This window comes from Erinaceus europaeus, chromosome 8 (assembly GCF_950295315.1).
Source record: "Erinaceus europaeus chromosome 8, mEriEur2.1, whole genome shotgun sequence".
Taxonomy (NCBI): Eukaryota; Metazoa; Chordata; class Mammalia; order Eulipotyphla; family Erinaceidae; genus Erinaceus; species Erinaceus europaeus.
In genome coordinates, this window is record NC_080169.1 from 76634837 (window position 1) to 76658405 (window position 23569).

Genomic DNA, 23569 nt, shown 5'->3' on the forward strand with positions numbered 1-23569 from the left:
AAAGAAAAAGGATCAGAGTCAATATATACAATATAAGCTATATAGCTCAAAACTTCCAAAAGGTGCAAAGCAGAGAAGGGACTATGGTGATTTCGGAATGACACTTAGATGTATTACTAAAGATGAAAGACTCTGGAATCATTTTCATTAAGTGTGACATCTAAGAAACTAAAGGTCTATTGACTTTAAAAGTACTGGGGTGGAGGGCTAATGGTTTAAGTAGAAAAGAAACCAAAGGGGAACAATTCTTTGGTAATGTTAGGAGCTCACAGGATGAAACCACATCTATACAAGGGGAAGTTGGTTGGGCATTTGGGGAAGTAGGATTGTCTTTATGAATGATTAGTTTTAGTTAAAAAAAAAATCACTTGAATTGTGTTTCGAATCCGACACCCACCAGAACTATATTTCCTTTGGTGCTTTCAATTGAAGATAATGAAGTGTGTGATAAGTGGTTTATTTTCTTTGCCTTCACATACAAGCCAACAGGTTTCTACTTAACAAATCCAAGGGATAGGTTTTTTTCTTCTGAGAAATGCAACGTGTAAACTAGAGTCATCTGAAAATGCTTCACAAACATATCACATATGAATTAACATCAAGACAAAGAAATATGACCAAATACATGTAAACACAGTGATGATGAGATCCATTACCAAGTACTTGCTATATACTGTTCTGTAACCCAAAATCATATTAAAAGTTGTTAGTAGGTAGTTCATAAAGAAGCACAGATACTATGGAACTAGAAACCTCAGAAATCATCTATTAATTGGCCTTTATCAGTTTATGGATGAAAAAATTAATATAGACAAATTAGGTGCCATAGCTAAAGGAATTAGGCTAATAGCTGAATTGGTAGTAAAATTAATAGTCTCTCGATTCTAAACTAGCTCACATTCAGCCTTAATGTCAATAAAGTTATAATAAAGTTACCCTGAGAAAGTCATGTTACATTAGATCATGGTTTCACATTACTGTAATAGCAAGTTGACACCCAAGACCCACAAAGCAAGCAGTGCATTGTCAGATCCAATTGAACATGATAATGAGAACTAGAAATTTATCTTGTGGGGGAATGTATGAAGTGCAATGGTTTATTTTCAATTCAAGCAAATATATATTTTTCCAGGCACTATTAAAGATTAAGCTTTATCCCACATGGGCGAGTGGTATGTATACCTGTGTAGAATTCTAGCCACATAGCTACTAAAAAAGAACTTATTTAGTAATCATCAGCACACAGGAGAAATACAGGAGAAATGAATAGAATAGTGAATTTAGTCAGTAAGATTTCAACTGCTGTGTCTACCTAAGCTGCGGTCATCGTCTACCTAAGCTGTGGTCATCTGCAGGCTGCTCTAAGATGTTATGTAAATCTCCTAGATGGGCTTGGCATAAGAATTAATATATCTTATCTGCAAATGCCATCTGATAACCACAACAGTGAAATATTTTATTTCATCTATAAAAAGCTCAACATGGGTTTGTTGCACACTCAAATATTATATTTTATATCAAGAGACTTACAGTTATGAAAAAACAAGGTATAAAGTCATTTTATAAATAGAAGTATTCTTCCAGAGTGCCAAATTCCCAATCTTTTAAATAAATACCAATTTAGTTACTGTTTTCAATGTATGTCACAGGAGGTTGGCTCACCCAATAGAAGTGTACATGCTGTTATGCAAGAGGACTTGGGTTTGGCTCCCAGCTCACCACATGGGAGTGATGCAAGTGTCTGGGGATGGGGATGGGGGTGGGTGGGGTGGATTCACAAATGGTGAAGTGATGCTTCATTGCTTCTCCTTCTTGCTCTGCCTCTCTCTACTTCTCTTTCCCTCTCTAGCTAAAAGAAAAAAAAAAAGGTTGCTGAGAGTAGTGGAGTCATGCACATTCCTAGCCCCAGTCACAACTCTGGTGTGACTCTGGTGCCAAATAATAATAATAAAAATAATAGTGATATTAACTTATCTCACTTTAAAAGGACCTGTTACAAAGGTCAGAGAGTGGCACACCCAGTTTAGTGCACAGTTATCATGCACAAGGACCCTAGTTCAACCCCCACTCCCCACTAGAAGGGGAAAGCTTCATCAGCAGTGAAGCAGGTCTGTAGGTGTCACTCTGTGCCTCCCCACTCAATTTCTCTCTGTTCTATCAAATGAAAAAAGGAAGGGGGGGGGGAGGCTGCTAGGAATGGTAGATTTGTTGCAGGCACCAAGCCCTAGCAACAATCCTGGTGGCAATATAATATTAGTAATAAAAAAAGAACCTATCACACCCAAGCAAACATATCTTTGTTTAAAACTTTTTTATCATTTCCTTTTTTTCCTTTTCACTGTCTAACACTTGTTATGTTTATACTTTGTCTTTGATGAGGTATTCAAGCCAAGAATGTATTCTGTAAATTCTGTGAATTAACACACTACCTGCAGGGTCATGATGATTCTTAATAATTAGCAGCTTCTAAAAAAAAAAAACAGTTTAGCCATCATTTAAAGACTAACTGGAAGGGTTTCAGGTATTTGGTTTTAGAAAAACTAGCTTCCAATCCAAAATTAAAATGAGTGACATTGGCTTAATTAAAGCACTGCTTAGAAAATGACAAATAACAGTTTCCCTTATAATGCAGGCTTACTAGGGTCTTTATTATTGCCTTAACTATTCTGTAACACATCAGCTTTACTAAGTTGATCAATGCAGGAAGGACTTCTGAAAATATAAAAAAGTGGAAGGTATTCTACAAAGATTATACACAACCATGACTGAAATGGAAATTTACACCTTAATGAAAAGTGAGACTATTTTAACCATGAGGGATGTGCAAACGTTCAGACATGAAAGTGGATATGAACTAATATTGGAGGAAAATATCAGGTAGAGTGTGTTTCTGGAAGAAACCTATTTTTGAAAACCAAGTGCAGTGTTTGTGTAAAGTAGGAAGGGAGAACGCCTCACCTGTACTCCCCAAAGGTGCCATCATCTTCCTTCATAGGCTGGATTTCAGGGTCAGCATGAGCATCTTCCTTTTCTTTAACTAAAATGTTCAAAATGACATCATTATTCATTGATCCCCCATTTCATTAAAGTTTTTCATTTCTTTCTTTATTGGAGGATTAATGGTTTACAGTCGACAATGAAATTCAATAGTTTGTACATGCATAACATTTCCACATAACAACACAACCCCCACTAGGTCCTCCTCTGCCATGATGTTCTGGGATATGAACCCTCCCCCCTGACCCCAGAATCTTTTACTTCTGTGCAATATACCAACTCCAGTTTCCTTAAAAGTTTTTAAGGGTTTAATCTTTGAGAGAAATAGCAGTGAACAACAGCTCTATACACTGCAAATCCATCATGCCTGGCAGCCATTTTTCCTTCCTTCCCTTCCCTTCCCTTCCCTTCCCTTCCCTTCCCTTCCCTTCCCTTCCCTTCCCTTCCCTTCCCTTCCCTTCCCTTCCCTTCCCTTCCCTTCCCTTCCCTTCCCTTCCCTTCCCTTCCCTTCCCTTCCCTCCCCTCCCCTCCCCTCCCCTCCCCTTCCTTCTCCTCCCCTTTCCCTCCCCTCCTTCCCTTTCCCTTCCTTTCCCTTTTGATTTTGATAGGACAGAGAGAAACTGAGAGGGGAGGGAGAGATAGAAAGGGAGAATGAAAGACAGGTATCTTCAGACCTGCTTCACCACTTGTGAAGCTTCCCTCCTATAGGTGGGGGGCAGGGGTTTGAACCTGGGTCCTTGAATATGGTAACATGTGCTCAACCAGATGCACCATTTTTATGTCTTAAGGCAATTTAACAGAGTAAATACTGTCATTATATAAAATTGGTGTGTGTGTGTAGCCAGGGTATCATACATGTGGGATTTCACCACTCCTGGGATATTTTCTTTTTCAGATAAAGACAAAGAGAGAGCACAAAAAAGAGAGAGGGAGAGAGAGACACCATAGTAATAGAGCTGGGAGCCAAGATGGCAACTTGGAAGCAGCAGCTGGCGTGAGTTCCAACAAGCAGCAGTTTGTGACCTGGGATTCTCAGGACAGGGTAGGATACTGGGCCATCAGCAGGAGAATGAAGGGTGACACCAAGGAGGAGTGAATAAGGGTGTCCTTAGGGTGACACCAAGAAGGAGTCCTATAACTCACTCTTGGGCTGGACAACAGGCCAGGGGGACAAAGAAAGGAATATCTTTTGATTATTTCTGAGCTCATCCCTCCCCCCACACTCCAGAACCAGCCCCCAGGGGCTGGACAGCTGGTCCTAGCAGACTTCCCGCTGAGCTATTTTATTTACCAAGATTCCTGGCTCACTAGGGGTATAATTCTAAGCCTTTTTGTTTTCCTTCTCTCTTTTTTTAAGTGGCTGAATCTCTATTTGAGTAACAAAATACCTGACGAATCAGAGCCTCATCACTGCCTGGGAAAGACTACCTGGAGTTTTTTTTTTTTTAATACTTCTTACAATTGGCTGTCTTTGCTTAGGCTGCCTGCAGCCAATCTGGAGACGTCCAATCTGCAGACTGACTGTTAGTGTTTTTTACTCTATTTTATTTTATTATTAATATTATTATATACGCATGTCCCCTTTCCCCCCTCCTTCTTCAGGTTGACTAAAATTAACTGTTGTTGTTTTTTCCATTGCTAGGTGACTGGGTGTCCTATCCATTGTGAGAGGAATTTGTTTCTCTCTACTCTTCCCTCCACTCTCCTTTTTCCCTCCTCCTAGCTAATTCAAAAAAACATCAACAACAAAAAAACTTTACTCTCACTGCTCTTTTTTTTTCTTGTTCTTTTCTTCTTTTCCTCCTTCCTTCTTCTTTTGCTTTCTGAATTCATTGATATGCATTTGTGAATTATTTTGGGGAAGAAATCTGTCTCAGAGTGGACTCTCTCTCTGTGTATATGTCTCTCTTGTCTACTTCCCTTTCTCCTCTTGCTATTCCTAGAATTTACAGTGAACAGTAGACTTGCATAATGGTTTATTCTTGATTTCCCTTTTTTCCTTTCTCTTTCTTTTTCTTTTGGATTTGGTTGCTTTTTTTTTTCTTGGACTGGAGGTGTTGTTTGGCTAACTGGTATTGGTTGAACTGCATCAATCCTTGCTTCAGTTACTATTGTAATTTCTGAGGTTGGTGACTGCATTTGTCATAAAGGTCTTTAGTACAGTATGGCTTGTATTCAAAACACAACAACTGAAGAATAAAGGAACAGAAAAAGAAAAAACACATTAAAAATAGTTAAATCAAGAGCAAATAAAACTGCTACCACAATGAATCAGGACAGGATCCCAGAAGAAACTCCATATCAGTCAGAAGTAACCATAGATAAGAAAAGTATGCAAGCAGTAATAAACCTAATAATCACAGAAATGAAGACAAGTATGGAGGAAAGGGCTATCAGAATTAGGGAAACAACAGATGAGACCCTAAAGTAAAATACTAGCTACCTCGAGGTAATTAGAGAACTGAAAGCTGAAATAGCTGAGCTAAAAGGTCAATTAGCAGAACAAGCTAATACTATAACTGAACTGAAGAAAGAAGCTGAGGGTAGGGAAAGCAGGCTAAAAGAAGCAGAAAACAGAATTAGCCAGACAGAGGACGAGCTAGAGAAAACTAAGAAATAGGTAAAAAAGATCAAAAAGAGATTGAGAGACACTGAAAACAACAGAGACATATGGGTTAATCTCCAAAGAAGTAACATTCATATAATTGGCCTACCAGAGGAAGAAAGAGAGGAAGGGGAAGTAAACAAATGTAAGCAAAGAAATGTAAACTTACTGGACTCACTAAATTGAATTAAATATTAACCACATAGGGAAAGCATGTTATACACTTAGATAAAATTCATGCTTTATTTCCTCAGGAAGATAAAGCATGTACCTTCTCTCTCTGCCAGTTGATTTTGGGTGCTACTTCAATACTGGTGGAGCTTAAAAAGCAGAATCATTAGTATCTCTAGAGAACAGATTGATTTATTCCTCTAAATGCCTTCTTATCCTTGGTAATGGCTAGGTTCTTATTCTATAAAAATGTACCAAAACTGAAGAAAAAAAGTTCAAGTTTTTGACTCGGAGGGAATTCACATGATTACCCTTATGGTTTGTTTTTAGTTTAATGAATAGTCACGCATAAATGTAATACAATTTTACTCTTTGCCTCTTACCCGGATATTTACCACCCTTGTTTCTTCTAATGAAGCAAACAATCAGCAAAATTAAGATTAGGAGAGCAACAGCACACATTAGGCCAATGAACCAGCCCTGAGTTGCAATATCCACTTGACGGCTTGCCATTGCTGGAAAACAAGTCAATGGTGTTGGTGGACAGTGAGATTAGTCTCTTGCAGTGAAAACTTGCCACACTATATGCACTTGTGTATATTTTATATGTGGCCCCAAATTGCAATTTACCAATTATCAATCAGGAATTACAAATACTTTACTGTGAAAAATCTTTATTAATTAAAAATCAAACAGAAAAACCTGAAAGTTATTATAAAAGCTAGTGCACCTTGCTAAGCATTATGTTCATAATTATTTCTGCATTATCTATAGAAACAATATCCCAAAACAATTAGCAAAGTTTACTGCTTATCAGATAAATTGTACATTATGTATAATAATCAGAACATATAACCAAATTTTAAACAGAACAGAATGTATACATTTAATGGAGTATTTTTCCTTCAAAGAAACCACATTGGAGATTAAAATGTAAAGTGATGCTGTCATTTGAAAAAAAAGGTTTGAACATCATGTTAAAAATGAAAACTTCCAACAAAAAACCTTCTATAAGAAGTAACCAACAGTGGGGCAAGTGAGGTGGCTTAGTAATAGAGGTCCTGGGTTCATTCCTGGGCAACACATGAGAGTACTACAGACAAAATGAGAAATTGTATAGATGGTGGAGCAGTACTTCGGTCTCTCTCACTCTCAGAAAAAACAAACAAACAAACAAACAAACAAAACCCAGAGAGGTGGCTTGGTGGTAGAATGCATATTGTTTATGAGGTTATCAGTTCTATCCCTAGTACCATGCTAAACATCAATAACAAAAAAAGCTGATGTCTTTATTCTATGAAACACCTCAATTTGCACCCAAAATATTACTTATATTTATTTCATTTGTAGGACTTTATAAAAGTTGGAGTTAGAACTCTATCTGACGGGGCCAGGTGGTGGTGCACCTGGTTGAGCGCACATGCTACAATGTGCAAGGACCTAGGTTCGAGCCCCTGGTCCCCACCTGCTGGGGGAAAGCCTTACAAGTGGTGAAGCAGTGCTGCAGGTGTCTCTCTGTCTCTCTCCCTCTTAATCTCCCCTTCCCTCTCAATTTCCGGCTATATCTATCTAATAAATAAAGATAACAGAAAATTATATATAAAAAAAAGAACTCTATCTGACTAGGGAAAGAAACAGGTGGGAAGTACTGATTGACCTGCCAACGCCCATATCCAGCAGAGAAGCAATTACAGAAGCCACAACTCCCATTTTCTGTACCCCCAAAAGAATTTTGGGCCATACTCCCATCAGGGGAGAAATGATAGGGGGAAGATGTTCAGAGAGCTCTGAACTCCAACTCCATCAGGACCCAGAGAGAAGAGGGGAAAAAAAAGGAAGGACATTTAGAAGTAGTAACAGGCATAGGTGTGACTTACAAAGAGAAGATGGGACCAATGGGGAAAAAAGGGCAAATATATATAAATGTAGATCGATAGTTATAGAAATAATAGTCAATCCTATCTGTGATTCTGGGATAACAACTGTAGCTTCCAATGGAGGGAATGGGGATACAGAACTGTGGTGGTAGGTACAGAATTATACCCCTGCTATCTTATAATTTTATGGATCAATATTAAGTCATTAATAACATTTTTAAAAGGTTGGTATTCACTCATTTTTGGAAATTTCTGAAAAATATAATTTGTTCAATACTTGACATTTATATTAACTATTCCATTAAAGGCCAGCATTTAAATATTCAGTACAGTTTAGGAGCTATTCAAAAGACTTTGAACTGAATCTCTCTTTTTTTTTTTTTAAGATTTTGTTTATTAATGAGAAAGATAGCAGGAGAGGGAAAGAACCAGATATCACCCTGGTACATGTGCTGCTGGGGTTTGAACTCAGGACCTCATGCTTGAGAGTTCAGTGCTTTATGCACTGAGCCATCTCCCAGACCACTGAACTATATCTTGATCAATGGAGGAATCATTAGAACAAGTGACCAGTTCAAAGAGAAAATACTCATTCATATGTATACGTTATCATTAAATCTTCATCTATTCTGTTTGAGTAAATATATATAATGTCCCTTATACAGTTACAGTATGGAAATCTCCTAAGAAAAAAATTCATAGGATGATTAATATTTGTTATTATTTAAAAGTATCAATCAAATGGGAAAAAGTGCAGCATTAATGGCTATTCAGACATGCCCTTGAGGATTTAATTCAGTAAACCAGTATAAATCCTTTTTCAAAAGGCCTTTTTTTTTCTCTTTTGACCCGATTAAAGGTGTAAAATCTTCTTTGTTTAACTTAACTATCCCTATGATGTGCTTTTAATTTGGTTGAAGTTCTTATGAATACATTTAATATGACAGGATCAGGTGTATGTTATCTCAGGGTACAGAAATAAGCATGGATATACCTCACCCAAGGTTGTTTTTTGTAAAAAAAAAAAATTAATCTCACTGCCTTTTAAAAATTGATTTGACAGAGAAAAATAGAGTGGGAAGGAGATATAGAAAAGAAGGAAGGGAGGGGTGGAGAGAGAGAGAAAGAGAGACCAGCAGCCCTGCTTCACTGCTTGTGAAGCTCCCCTCATCCCTGCAGGTGGGGACCAGGAGCTTGAACCTGTGTCCTTGCACACTGTAATATGTGTACTCAACTAGGAGCACACCACTTGGCCCCTGCCTTTTTTTCTTCATTCAAAATACTGGAAGAAATATGATATGCCCAAAATCAAGTATGAAGAGAAATGTGGAAAAATGTGTAACTGTGTGTTTAAGAAATGAAATGAAAAATGGAAATAATGATCTGGGATACAAATCAAATGCCAGTTATTTTCCCCCAATAGCACCTTTGGGATTCATTGGTTAGTGGAGCACTGAACTGTATTATAACTATAGCTACAAGTGAAATGTTGACAGAGATAGTGTCTCCCTTCAACAGACATACAATAACTCTCATCATAATGAAGATGGAGACAATGATACTGAAAGATAACATTGTCAAACTCTTACTCTACCCATGGCACTGTGCTGAAAGCAAAACCTCATTTTATCTTTGTAACAAGCCTTTGAAATAAACAGGAAAAACAATCCTAAGACAAGAAAGGGTGAAGAACTTTTCCAAGAGCTGGAGTTTTATTCTCTGTTTGAATCCAGAGAATATGCTACTAACCCTTTGGCATCTATTTTTTTTATATTTATTTTATTTATTTATTCCCTTTTGTTGCCCTTGTTGTTTTTATTGTTGTAGTTATTATTGTTGTTGTCGTTGTTGGATAGGACAGAGAGAAATGGAGAGAGGAGGGGAAGACAGAGAGGAGGAGAGAAAGATAGACACCTGCAGACCTGCTTCACCGCCTGTGAAGCGACTCCCCTGCAGGTGGGGAGCCGGGGTTCGAACCGGGATCCTTAGGCCGGTCCTTGTGCTTTGCGCCACCTGCGCTTAACCCGCTGCGCTACAGCCCGACTCCCTTGGCATCTATTTCTATAATGTATTCTGAAGACATGTCCAGATATCATATATTCATTCCTCTTTACAAAGAGTAAAATGTTACAGGGACTTTCCACAATGAGACATTTATGTCTGCTAATTGCTTATTCTTTGGCAATATATTTCTGTCAATTCACACATGGTCTTTGTGTCTGTACCTTTTCCCATAAAATGGAACCAAAAGCCATGTGGCAGAAGTCTACTGAACACATTGACTGAATTCCTTGTAGTTAATATGCTTACTGATTTATAGCTATGTCATAAATAGTCTCTACACTTATAGCTCTTATCTAATAAAATGCAACTGATAAAGGAAATACAATGATAAATTCAAATATTAACACAGCTATTGATTTTAAAGATGGAGACTTCCAGAATTGAATGGCCAGTTTGCAACCCGCCACCTCACTAACTATGCAGGCATAGCAATATTTGACAGTTGAAAAATAAATATGAAAATACACTTTGAATTTTTACCTCTCTATCTACAGGGAAAAGTATTATTTCATGACCCCATTATTTAAGGCAAGGCAGACACAGTAAGTGAACAGGAGCATGTGTGTATACTCTATCACAAACACATACACAACTACATATACACATGCACCAGAAGTCAAAATAAAGCAAAAGTTGTATAAGTGAAAATAAGAAAATATATGGAGAGTTCTAGAGGTCAAAACAACTGAGAGGCTTCAAGTCTTCTCAGGACCTAGAATCACCTGAACTACAGAAGAACATATACATTCTAATAACAGCCACAGTGCATTACATACACATATGTACACAAACAAAAATGAAGCCTGTGGGGCTTCTTCTTCTAGAATTTGAGTTTCAAAGGTGGATAACAAAGGATTGGGTAGGAAGGTAAAAGACTTTCACTTGATTTGAAACATTAACAATAAATTTAAATTCATTTGCTACTTGAGTAGTCCAGAAATTAACAAGCCAAACAAACAAAATATAAAGGATATGAAAAAGGAGTGTAAGCTGGAGGAAAGAAATTTGCTTTGGTTTGTAGAAGTTAGTTTTGATTTGTTTCTGGTTTGACTCAGCTCTGGCAAGTGGTGGTGCCAGGCATTGAACCTGGAAACTAATTTTAATAATAATCTGTTACCACACTGCTATATTACGGAAAATCTGTACTCTGTGGTAGTAGGTAAATGCTTTTGTATAATAGAAACATAGAAAAGGCAGGGTGAGAGAAATGACCATTTTTGTACACTACTTATGAGTAATTAAATAAATGTAAAAATGCCCAGCTCAGTTAAGCTAGTTAGAAATATTTTAAAGGGGAAAATTCCTTTTGCCAAAGCTTAGGGAAAACTGACAGAAAATGTTGCTCCTAATAAAGACAAATCTGTTCCAATTTTTTTTTTTTTTTGTGATATGAGAAGAGTTATGGTAACTGAGAGAAAGTGATGTGAAAGGAAAAGGAGGAGAGGGTTGTATTAATGTGAGGTTCCAACAGGAGTGTTGGTGAGGAATTTAGCGGCAGTTACCACCAATGGTATTGCCACGGTATTATTTGACTTGTTTTTCAGGTTATGTTGCAAGAAATAAAAAGAAAAGTACATTAAAAATCGCAGCTAATGGTAGGTAAAGATGGGCCATAAAACCACAGCATTGGGGGCTGGATGGTAGTAGCACAGCTGGTTAAGTGCACATGGTGCAAAGCGCAAGGACCGGCATAAGGATCCCAGTTCAATCCCCGGCTCCCCCCATCACCTGCAGGAGGGTCACCTCACAAGTGGTGAAGCATATCTGCAGGTGTCTATCTTTCTCTGCCCCTCTCTGTCTTCCCCTCCTCTCTCTAGTTCTCTCTGTCCTATCCAGTGACAACAGCTATAATAACAACCACAACAAGGGCAACAATAAGGGCAACAAAATGGGGAAAACGGCCTCCAGGAGCAGTGAATTTGTAGTGCAGGCACCGAGCCCCAGCAATAACCCTGGAGGAAAAACAAAACAAAAGAAAACAAAACACTACAGAATTTAAAAGTTGAGTGTAGCTTCATGGAATATGAGAACTCAAAGAAAGAAGTAGCTCCTTTTGGCTTGTCTCACTAAACTAGCTATAGTCTACTGCAATAGTTCTATTGTTTTGTTGCAGAAAAAGGAAGAGGCAGAAGAGGACTGAAGAGAGGCTGGGGATCCAGTACACTATGGTATAAGAAGATGTCAGTGGGTGCTGGGTGTGGTTTGTATATGCCTATGACATGGAGATAAGATGATGCATGTATTCATGTGACAACAACTGTCTTGTAAATAAAATGAAAAAATTTAAAGAGGACAGTAACAGTTGTAAATCTGCCATATTAATCCATAATAAAAAACACTTATGATTGTATGTTTTCTAAATTCAAAGAGGTATACAATCATTATACTTAGATAATAAGAGCCATACAAAAACACATTTTGCTTGTGGGTTCTAAAGAAAGCCTTACATCAAGAATCTGTAAGGTGACTAGGTATAGTATGGACATATAAAGCACAAATTAACATACATTACAAAAATCTTTAAACTTAAGCATGGTGTGTTTTCTGTTAACTATGTAAATACAGATATTGTATCTTACACAATTGTTTTTATGTTAGAAAGTTTCCTAATTACTTGTGTATTTTTATAATGTTCAAAAGATGTAGGTTAATTTGATATGATTACAACGGAATAGGTGAATTGAACAATTTTTGGTTCATAAAGTGAAATAATATTTAGATTGGTTGGATTCATTCTGGATACAAAAATTGTGGTTTAGTTGATAAGTTATTTCAGTTTCAAAATCATTTAAAAATTTCTAACTCTGTAGAAATTTAAAAAAATTAAAAAAACTTCTAACTGTAGAGAAGTGTGTAGATAGATATATAAACACTATGAAAAGTTGAATTTGGTTTGTGAGTTAATAATTACAGCTGTTTCAACAATAATGATGTTAGAGATGATTTGTTTAATTCTGCAATTCACTTGCTATAAAGAACCAAAGACTATTAAAATCCCAAATTCCCGCCCCAGTAGAAAGACACTCATGGCTCTACCAATAATACAATTCCAGTAATACCCCTCATCTCCAAATGGAGCACTAAGTGGATTCACTTCTGAGCATGAGTCAGAAGTGGCATGATGTGCACCTCAACTGTGCCTGTCTCAAATACATCCTCTGAACTCACAAAACCAGAGTCCCCGTCAGCACCAACTCGAACTTTGTATGCTGTTCCTGGCATTAGACCCTTTAACCCAAAGAAGCTTTGAGAACCATTTACAATTTCTTTCCTCCATTCTTCTTTGCCTATGGAAATTTTGTAAAAACAACACATTTGAGTATTTTAAGAGACCAGAAGTAATATAGTACATTATGGAAATTCTTTATAAGCTAAAGGCACGATCTATTGTTTCATATTATTATAAATCTATTCTTGTCAAATAAATCAACTAAACAAAGAATTATGTTAAAATATCCTCAAAAACACTGAATGGTAAAAAAAATATTGAATAGTGAGATCGTATACTTATTCCATATATTTCCATTGTATTAAATTTCCTAATATGAAGGGAAGTTTCTTTATCTTGTCTTATGAAATTATTGGGTTTCTCCAGTGATGTTTATTAAAGAACTGTTATACATAAATAACTTAAATATGTTAAGATGCACAAAATGAGTCCAGAGAGACAGCTCACTGAGTAGAATGCCTTCACTGACATGCAAATGACCTAGGCTGGAGCCTCAGCACCACATGGGAGGTGCTATGGCATTGAAGCTTTAGTGCTACCTTAGCTCTATCCCTCTCTCTCTCTGGCTCTAGCTGCATGATATAAGTGGCCTGGAACAATGAAACCATACTTGGCCCTGGTTCTACATTCACATGCAAAGATTAATGACTTAAATACCTTCAAATTTATCCAAATTATAGATCAACCTGTCCTGAGTATTTATTTAACTAGAGGAAAAAGCATTTCTAAAAATATTTATTTGTGTGACAAAGGCCTAAACAGAAAGCTGGACTACATTGAAAATTTTGCCATAAAAATTCACTGACTCCCCAGAGCACACTGCAGAAGGAGGCAGGGAATTTTCACAAATGCTGATGATTAAAGTTGGCCCATATTACTGTCTGGGCCATTAAACATGCAACTATAATGAATGCGCTCCCCAAATAGTAATTTTCTGCAATTCCTGATAAAATTGTATTAGAAAATATGGGGAAAATGATTTTCAATTTGACTTCTACTACTCCCATGAGCAACCTCAATAAACTTTGCTTCTTTCCTACTTTCTCTTACAGATATAACTAGTCATTATTACTTTCATTTACATGGCACATGCAATGGAATTTATGTCTCATGTTTTTAACAACATGAAAAAAGAGACTTCTTGCTTTGTATACAATATATAGGTTGATGCTCTACTATAATTATTTTTGTTAAATATGATTCAATTAATTGAATCAGTTATTTTTGAAGATGATCCACAGAACATCCTTTAAAATGGTCTTAATTCCTAAGCTGCAACCCCCCCCCCCATTAAATAAAACAGGTAATGAAATAGTTTCTTACTGCCAACTACACCATATTCAATATAAAAGTTCACATGCTCTGGTCCCTCATATTTCCAACTGATATTGGCAGAGGTATCAGCAGCTGTGATAGTAAGGTTGGTGATTTACTGCTTGAAATATATATACAATAGAAAAATAAACAATAAAGTTGAGGTACCATACACACAGATGTAAAATAAATATAAGCATTCTGAGATTGTGAAAATAAATTGAATTACAATTTGTACCTGAAATTTAGAATTCGTTTACTTTCAGTTCAGAAAGAATTTCATCTATTAAACTATAACATTATGGAATAAGTTAATAATCAGAAATGGTGAGCAATATTCAAATGTGTAAGTTCTAGTGCATGAGTCTGGAAAAATATAAACGGTTGTCCATTAGATACAGTCCTAGACAACATTAGAGTCTTCATTAAGTGCTGTACAGAGGGGAAGTGATTGCTAAACATTGCAGAAATCACAGAATATCTGAAATTACAAAGTAAAACCCAACAGTGGCAGCTGCTTTTCAATTCTATTTATAACCTCAATGTGGGTTTTTAAAGAATCTATTGATATGCTGGGGTAAGAAAACATGCTCCTTAGAATAGTGGTTTTTGACCTGTTCTGAGTCTCAAGTTGTTTAAGGATCAGCCTCTGAAAAAGTCAGGAATTTCAGGTGAAGAATACCTGCTTTAGAAAATGTGGGGTTGGGAGTTGGGTGGTAGTGTAACAGGTTAAGTGCACATGGTGGGAAGCACAAGGAATGGCATAAGGATCCCAATTTGAGCCCCCAGCTCCCCAACTGCAGGGGAGTCGCTTCACAAGCGGTGAAGCAGGTCTGCAGGTGTCTTTCTCTTCTCCTCTCTGTTTTCCCCTCCTCTCTCCATTTCTCTCTGTCCTACCTAACAATGATGGCATCGATAACAACAACAATAATAACTACAACAATAAAACAACAATGGCAACAAAAGGGAAAAATGAATAAATATAAAAGAAAAAAAGAAAATATTAAAAAAATAAGAAAAAGAAAATGTGGGGTGAAGCTATCAAAGGAAGGGATGGGATACAGAGTTCTGGTGGTGGGAATTGTGTGGAGTTCCACCCCTCTTATCCTATGGTTTTGTCAGTGTTTCCTTTTTATAAATAAAAAAATAAATAAAAAATAAAAAAACTCCAAAAATTACATGAATTTTTACTTTTGAGATGATGTTTAGGTATTTAAAGAAGGAAAATGTCTCTGGTAGATTTGGCCTGGTAAGGACGGGTAAGAGCATAATTGGGATGGACAGGATAACCTATGGAGAAAATACTATTTCATGGGAGTTCAGTTTATTTGGTGAATAAACATGGGATGAATGGAGAATTTCCATAATGCTTGCTTTACAGGCTCCAACATTAAAATTTATGAAGTGTGGATGGGTGTGATAGTCACCACTACAAGTGGTTTAGAACATGAAATAGATTTGGGGTCTTCCAAAATGGAGACCCCAAATCTTCATCTGCAATACTCCAGCCTGTGGGTTCATGATTAGTCAACAATTTGTATGACTTTATATGTTAACTCTTTTTTTTAGCCATCCCAGACATCTTGTGGACTTTCAAACCCCATATCACTGCTTATACACCATACTTAGAATTTAATCATCCAACCCCTAATTCAACTGCTGAAAGTTCTGTTCATGGTTCCATTCAATACAACTTTAGTGTATGTCTATTTAAAATCCTATTTTAGCACAATAAACGGTTCACTTTTTATGCTAAGTTAACAATTTGTTCAGACAACTAGTTTTTATTTTACTCTTGTTTTTGTTCATCTACCTCCCAGATTTTAAACATATCAAAGGCAGGGTCACCTTACTAATTATTGAAGAGTCTCCTAAAAAAGGGCAGCTGCAGTTTATGGGCCAGATTGGTATTAGCTATTGAGCTTACTGAACCTTCTACATAGTATTATTGTTGTTGTTTAGGCCAAATAAAGTTGATATGCATTTACTGACCTTTAACTTTTTCTTGTTTCCTGACCTAGATGGAAAGTGGATGATGGACTCTGGCATAAAAACATAACGGAAGTCTGACCATAGGAAGGATTCCTCACCTCCAGTGTCCTCCACTTCTCTGTCATGACTGGTTGACCACAGAAAAATGTCAAATGTTGGCTAAGTCAGGGTTAGATTCCCAACTTGGAAGTTAGTTTCTCCCTATTTATGTGCCCCAGTTCATTACTTCATAAAAATATACAAATGACTGGTCCCATGTGTGAGACATTACAATGTGAAGGAAGAGATAGGACTCATTCAATGGCAGTAATGGGGACTCAAATCTATTATCTGTGTGCTTTAAGTTTATTTTTACAGAACTTTTCACTGGCCTGCTTCCTAGAGTCCCAGATTCAAAAACTATTTAAAAGGACACAGACATTAAACAAATGAGACAAACAACTACAATTCCTACATAGATATTGACAGTTTTAACCAAATAAAGGCATGCATCGAAATAAGTGACTTCTAAAGACTTTAAAAGCATTTCCCTGCTCAATTTAATTGTATTGAGGAGAGTAAGTAGTAAACTCTAACAAAGTAAATTAAACTATCTTCTTTTCTGATTTGTGGTTTTAAAAAACCCTCTTATAGTTATATATTGGAAAGCTTAGGATTCATTAACATCTCTCAAATCTTGTGAAAGTAAAAAAAATATTGCCAAAACCATCTTGAGGAAAAGAAACAGAAATGGAGGAATCACACTCCCAGATCTCGAACTATATTATAAAGCCATCATCATCAAAACAGCATGGTACTGGAACAAAAATAGGCACACAGACCAGTGGAACAGAATTGAAAACCCAGAAATAAATCCCCACACCAATCGACATCTAATCTATGACAAGGGGGCCCAGAGTATTAAATGGAAGAAGGAGGCTCTCTTCAATAAATGGTGCTGGGAAAACTGGGTTGAAATATGCAGAAGAATGAAATTGAACCACTTTATCTCGTCAGAAACAAAAATCAACTCCAAATGGATCAAAGAGCTGGATGTCAGACCAGAAACAATCATATGCTTAGAGGAAAACATTGGTAAAACACTTTCCCACCTAAACCTCAAGGACATCTTTGATGAAATAAGCCCAGTTGCAAGGAAGACTAAAGCAAAAACAAACCAATGGGACTATATCAAATTGAAAAGCTTCTGCATATCCAAAGAAACTATTAAACAAACAAAGAGCCCCCTGACAGAATGGGAGAAGATCTTCACATGCCATACATCAGACAAGAAACTAATCACCAAAATATACAAAGAGCTCAGCAAACTTAGCACCAAAAAAGCAAATGACCCCATCCAAAAATGGACAGAAGATATGAACAAAACATTCAGCTCAGAGGAGATCCAAAAGGCTAACAAACATATGAAAAACTGCTCTAAGTCACTGATTGTCAGAGAAAGGCAAATTAAGACAACAGTGAGATACCACCTCACTCCTGTAAGAATGGCATACATAAAAAAGGACAGCAGAAATAAATGCTGGAGAGGCTGTGGGACAGAGGAACCCTTTTGCATTTCTGGTGTTAATGTAAATTGGTCCAGACTCTGTGGAGAGCAGTCTGGAGAACTCTCACAAGGCTAGACATGGACCTTCCATATGATCCAGTAATTCCTCTCCTGGGGTTATACCCCAAGGACTGACTCCATAACACCCAACCAAAAAGAGGTGTGTACTCCTATGTTTATAGCAGCACAATTCATAATAGCTAAAACCTAGAAGCAACCCAGGTGCCCAACAACATATGAGTGGCTGAGAAAGCTGTGGTATATATACACAATGGAATACTATGCAGCTATCAGAACAATGAATCCACCTTCTCTGACCCACCTTGGACAGAGCTAGAAGGAATTATATTAAGTGAGCTAAGTCAGAAAGATAAAGATGAGTATGGGATGATCCCACTCATCAACAGAAGTTGAGTAAGAAGATCTGAAAGGGAAACTAAAAGCAGGATCTGACTAAATTGTAAGTAGGGCACCAAAGTAAAAACCCTGTGGTGAGGGGGAGGGTGGACATGTGGCTTCCTGGGCCGGTGGGTGGTGGGGGTGGTGGGTAGGTGGGATGGGACACAGTCTTTTGCTGGTGGGAATGGTGTTTATGTACACTCCTAGTAAAGTGTAATCATATAAACCACTACTTAATTAATATGAGAAGAGGAAAATTAATTGTATGTCTTGAAGTTTTTAAAACACAAACTCAGTCTTTTTAGTACATAGGCTGTGTATTTGATATGTGGACTCTCTCAAAAGCCTAGACTAAGTAGATCAGAAGCAACCAGTGGCATAGCTATATACAAGACACTGGGTACTATACAGCAAACCCTAACAAAAGGACTTTTCAAAGTTAACCCAATTATCAAATAATGTGATAACAACAACTATCCATTGTCTTTTTGAACCCTAAGACAGCAGGAACCTCACATCTCCACTATAGAGCCTATATTTCCCCGAGTCCTGGAACCTTAGGATAGGGCCCACTTTCCCACATGCCTCTCCCAATCCATATCAAATAATATTGCATCTGCCGATCGCAACCTAATCAACACAACAATTGCCACCTCAACATGCTTCACTTCAGACTGTGTCCAGAGACTTCAAGTGTGGAATGACAACCCTTCAGCTTCATTACTCGGGTGAGACCTTTCCTTTCATAGTATTTTCTAATTCCATCTCAGGTGGTTCACTTTCTAACAAAGTCCTAAAACCTAGATATAGACCAGGTACTGTGAGAGAGAGCATATGTTCACGCGCATCCGTAAACTACTGCAAAATATATACCTGAAAGCAGAAGTACACTAGAGTTTGCAGTGAGTACCCCCCTAACACTTCCTCTCCACTATTGTAACCTTTGCGTCCATGATTGCTCAACAATTTGTTTGGCTTTGTATGTTAACTCTCTTTTCAGCCATCAGCTTCCAGATGCCATCAGGATGCTGGCCAGGCTTTCCTGGACTGAAGACTCCACCAATGTGTCCTAGAGCTCCGCTTCCCCACCCTACTAGGGAAAGAGAGAGGCAGACTGGGAGTATGGACCGACCAGTCAATGTCCATGTTCAGCGGGGAAGCAATTACAGAAGCCAGACCTTCCACCTTCTGCAACCCACAGTGACCCTGGGTCCATGCTCTCAGAGGGATAGAGAATGGGAAAACTATAAGGGGAGGGGATGGGAAATGGAGATTGGGTGGTGGGAATTGTGTGGAGTTGTACCCCTCCTATCCTATGGTTTTGTTAATTTATCCTTTCTTAAATAAAAAAAAAAAAAAGCAAAAAGCAGTGATACATGAGAGCCTTGTTAGTATGACTCTGACTAGGAGAATAATTTGATAAGATGTGAACACTTATCTTCAATGCAGTTTCTAGTCTAAAGAATTTGAATAAGTGATACAAAATATGAATTTGTTTCTGCTTCATCTAACTAGATTTGGTATAATGATATGTGCAGTTAGGAAGAAAAAGTTCTGCTACTAAATAAGATAGTGAGTCATGCTGAATGTATATGAGCAGTCATTCTATGAAGAACTGATTTTTATAGTATCATAGACTTGATAACTTTTGGAGATTTCTGTGCTTATTGTGCAAGTACTATACAGAAAATACATAGTTCTCATGAAAATGTGCATATACATCTATCTATATCTATGTCTATATGTCTTAAAAGCTTAAGCATTTTATGTTCAATATTCTTACTATGCTCTGAGTACAATCGAAATAATATGATTCCAAAGCTCCTTGATTTCTCTTAATTAAAATGTACTTACATATAAAAAAAAGAAAGTAAAAAAAATAGTAGAAAGCTCAGCTGCATATATTTTTCCCTCGATCAAAAGTGAATAAAATATTCAGAGGTTGGTCTTATATAGATAAGGATATTTTACATTTTCTCTCAAAGATTCACCTGTTTTTATTCAATTTGGCATTGTTTTAAGTTAATACAGAAAAGATATGTAATTAGGGAGGATTATGGAGCCCTTTTATTTTTATCTCTCAGGGAATATCTGAACTACACTCTGAGAAGGATAACAGAGAAATAACAGAATCCATTCTTAGACTGAAATATATATAATTATTATATATATAATTTGATAGAGACAGAGAGAAATTGAGAAAAGAGGGGGAGAGAGAGAGAGGGAAAGAGACAGAGAGAAACCTGCAGCCCTGCTTCACCACTTTTGTAGCTTTCCCCCTTCAGGTGAAAACCAGGGACTTGAACCTGAGTCCTTGCACAGCATACTGTGTGCACTTAACCAGGTGCGCCACTGCCTAGCACCCTGAAAAAATATTTTGAATGGAGAAAAACCCAGGGTAACAAATTATTCTTGGGTAGTTCAATGTTTCATCATTATAAGGCATCACTATATTATAAAACAATGTTTAATTATTGTTGCACTACTAAAAGAAATAATACAGGAAATAAAGCCAGTCAGTTAAAAATTTTTAAGCATGATTTTTTTGTTTGAGACTATCATATTTATTTATCTATTGCCATCATGGTTATTGCTGGGGCTTAGTGTCTACACCATGAATCCACCACTCCAGGCAGCCATTTCTTTTCCACTTTTTTATTTGATAGAACAGAGAGAAACTGAGAGGGAAAGGGGAGGTATAGAGGGAGAAAAAAAGACATTGGTAGCACTGCTTTACGGCTCATGAAGCTGAGTCCTTGCACATGGTAATGGGCACACTCAACTGAATGTGCCAGTACCTCGTTCCTCATCAAATTATTATTTTTCTTTTTTATTGGTAATACTGGGGTAAAACAGAAACACACACACACACACACGCACACGCATGCACACGCACACATACACACACACACACACACACACACACACACACACACACACACACACACACACCACACACACAGATTACAACATCAGAACTTCCTTTAATGCAGTGGGGGTCAGGCTCAAACCTGGGTTGTGCACATAGCAAAACAACACAGTATCCAAGTGAGCTATTTTGCCAGCTTCAGAACATCAGATTTTAACACTGGGGGTTCAAGAATCTTCCATAATTCCATTTCTGCTTATATCTATAGTCATGACGTATTCACAGTTCAATTTTGTAGTATTAAATGGTAAGGTATAAACTCTCTTAATAATGACTTATTTTAATTCATTAAAAATAATGGAGGATTGTTTTGCCAACAGAATGCATGTGCTCATCTAACATGGCAGGTCCACAGAAAACTCAAACTTCACAGGCTTTGTCCTGCTGCAGATCACTCTGATAACAGTAAAGCCACAATAATATGCTCACTGCATTCAAAAGAACATAGATTTTCTCTGAATGATTCAATTGAAAAATAAAAGCAAGGGCCAGGCGACAGACAGTTCACCCAGCATAGCACAAATTTTAAATTATTCAAAGACCCAGTTTTTAGCCCCTGGTATCACATGGAAAGACCATGTATGGCACCATAGGAAGGTCCATGAACTGTGGAGTGATATGCTCTTCTTCTCTCTGTCTCTCCCCCTGTACGTCTGAAATTTAAAAAAAGGGGGGGAGCAATACAATCTCACGTGTAATGCTCCTGCAGACAAAAACAAACAAACAAACAAATACCAAACAAGCTGAACAGAGCAGTAAATTCTTGTGAAAAACAACTAAGCATTTCATTTTTTTTTTTCTCCAGGGTTACTGCTGGGCTCGGTGTCTGCACCATGAATCCACCGCTCCTGCAGGCCATTTTCCCCCCCTTTTATTGCCCTTGTTGTTGTAGCCTCGTTGTGGTTATTATTATTGCCACTGATGATGTTGTTTGTTGTTGGATAGGACAGAGAGAAATGGAGAGAGGAGGGGATGACAGAGAGGGGGAGAGAAAGACAGACACCTACAGACCTGCTTTACCGCCCGCGAAGCAACTCCCCTGCATGTGGGGAGCCGGGGGCTCGAACTAGGATCCCTATGCCGGTCCTTGTGCTTTGCGCCACATGCGCCCAACCCACTGCGCCACCGCCCGACTCCCCAACAACTAAGCATTTCTAATTATCCCAGGAAAGAGGCAAATATATGAGGGGTTTTCGTTGTTCTATAACATTGTATAATTTTTTGTTGCAACTTTGTTCTTTCAAGTTAAAAATAAACACTATTAAGATTACTGAAAATAACTAAAGTTCTTATTCAACTACTTCAGAATCTGTACAGTCTATAATTGATAATCTATCAAGAGTCTAAATACAAAAATATTCCTAAGAAAACAAAAGGAATGTATTAGGCCTAAACTCACAGGATTTGAATAATATAGGGTGAATCATTTTATTTCTTTGAATTTCTTTTTCTTTATTCCTGACTGTATTCATTTAATCTACCACAGCCCAAGAAAATCTCTGACGAGTATTCCATATGAAAACAACACCTTCTGGCAGACTTCTGTTTTATGGAAAAGCTAGAAGATGCACCAATAGTCAAGGATCAGAGATTGATGGGATCTTTGGTATTGCCACAGATGGAAAACAGAATAATTTATCAAGCATACTTCTTCCAATAAGTCATTCTACCCAAAGAGCTGTAAGAAATAAAGGAGAACAAAAATAATCCACTCTGGAGACTTGAGTAGTTTGGTGAAGACAGGATGGAATAACACGTTTGAGCTAAACATACAGTTGGGTTGGAAGATTTAGTCACAGGAAATCCTGGTGAGGAAACATTTAGTCCCAGACTAGTTGTAGGCTATTGTGAAGTGAAATTCCAAAATGAAGAGTGTAGTGTAATACCAGCAGAGTGTGCTGTGTGTGTATGAGGAGTACAGCTAAAATCAGGTAAGAATGGGAAGCTTTGTTATTTGCTTCTCATACTAATATTTCCAGACCCTTACTATATGCCATGGCCATTACAGAAGCTCTATGTCAAATCCACAGTTTGGGTCCTGTCTGATCCAGCCACAATCAGATCACTGAAATACAAGGTTAGGGTTTAGACCACAGATAAGTCTTGAGAAAAAGTTTAGGAGAATTCAGTTGTGGCTTTCAACTTGAACAAAAAAATAGGAGGAGTTAAATTTAAAGCCAAGATCTTCTCTTTCTTTTGGTGTTTCAAAGCTTAATTTATTTTCTCTTTCACCCATGCTGCACTTGCCCATATTTAACATTGCAAATTTCATACATGTACAAAATCATGCAGATGAGTTATTTTACCTTTGCCTGCACCTACATCAGGTGGTATACCAGCTTCAATGAAGGGAAACAGAAATAGGATACTATATAGTTAGATGTAACACACCCATGAGCATGTAAAGCGATATAAAAACAGTTATTAAAATGCTAAGGCATGCAAG

General features: G+C 37.4%; 1 protein-coding gene across 23 annotated transcripts in view; it reads right to left on the reverse strand.

Annotated features, from left to right (window-relative positions):
• The window catches only part of NRCAM (neuronal cell adhesion molecule), a 376126-nt gene that overhangs the window by 11838 nt on the left and 340719 nt on the right, over positions 1-23569 (reverse strand). For 12 of the 23 annotated variants that reach the window (XM_016190500.2, XM_060196417.1, XM_060196416.1 and 9 more), the window contains 3 exons: positions 23430-23462; positions 6157-6288; positions 2959-3037 (listed from right to left, as the gene is read on the reverse strand). In XM_016190500.2, the coding sequence (XP_016045986.1) occupies positions 2959-3037; positions 6157-6288; positions 23430-23462 (244 nt within the window). Of the gene's footprint in view, positions 1-2958; positions 3038-6156; positions 6294-12853; positions 13002-14266; positions 14364-16888; positions 16918-23429; positions 23463-23569 lie in introns of all 23 variants that reach the window. The other 11 variants (XM_060196425.1, XM_007528302.3, XM_007528300.3 and 8 more) reach the window with 2 other exon arrangements.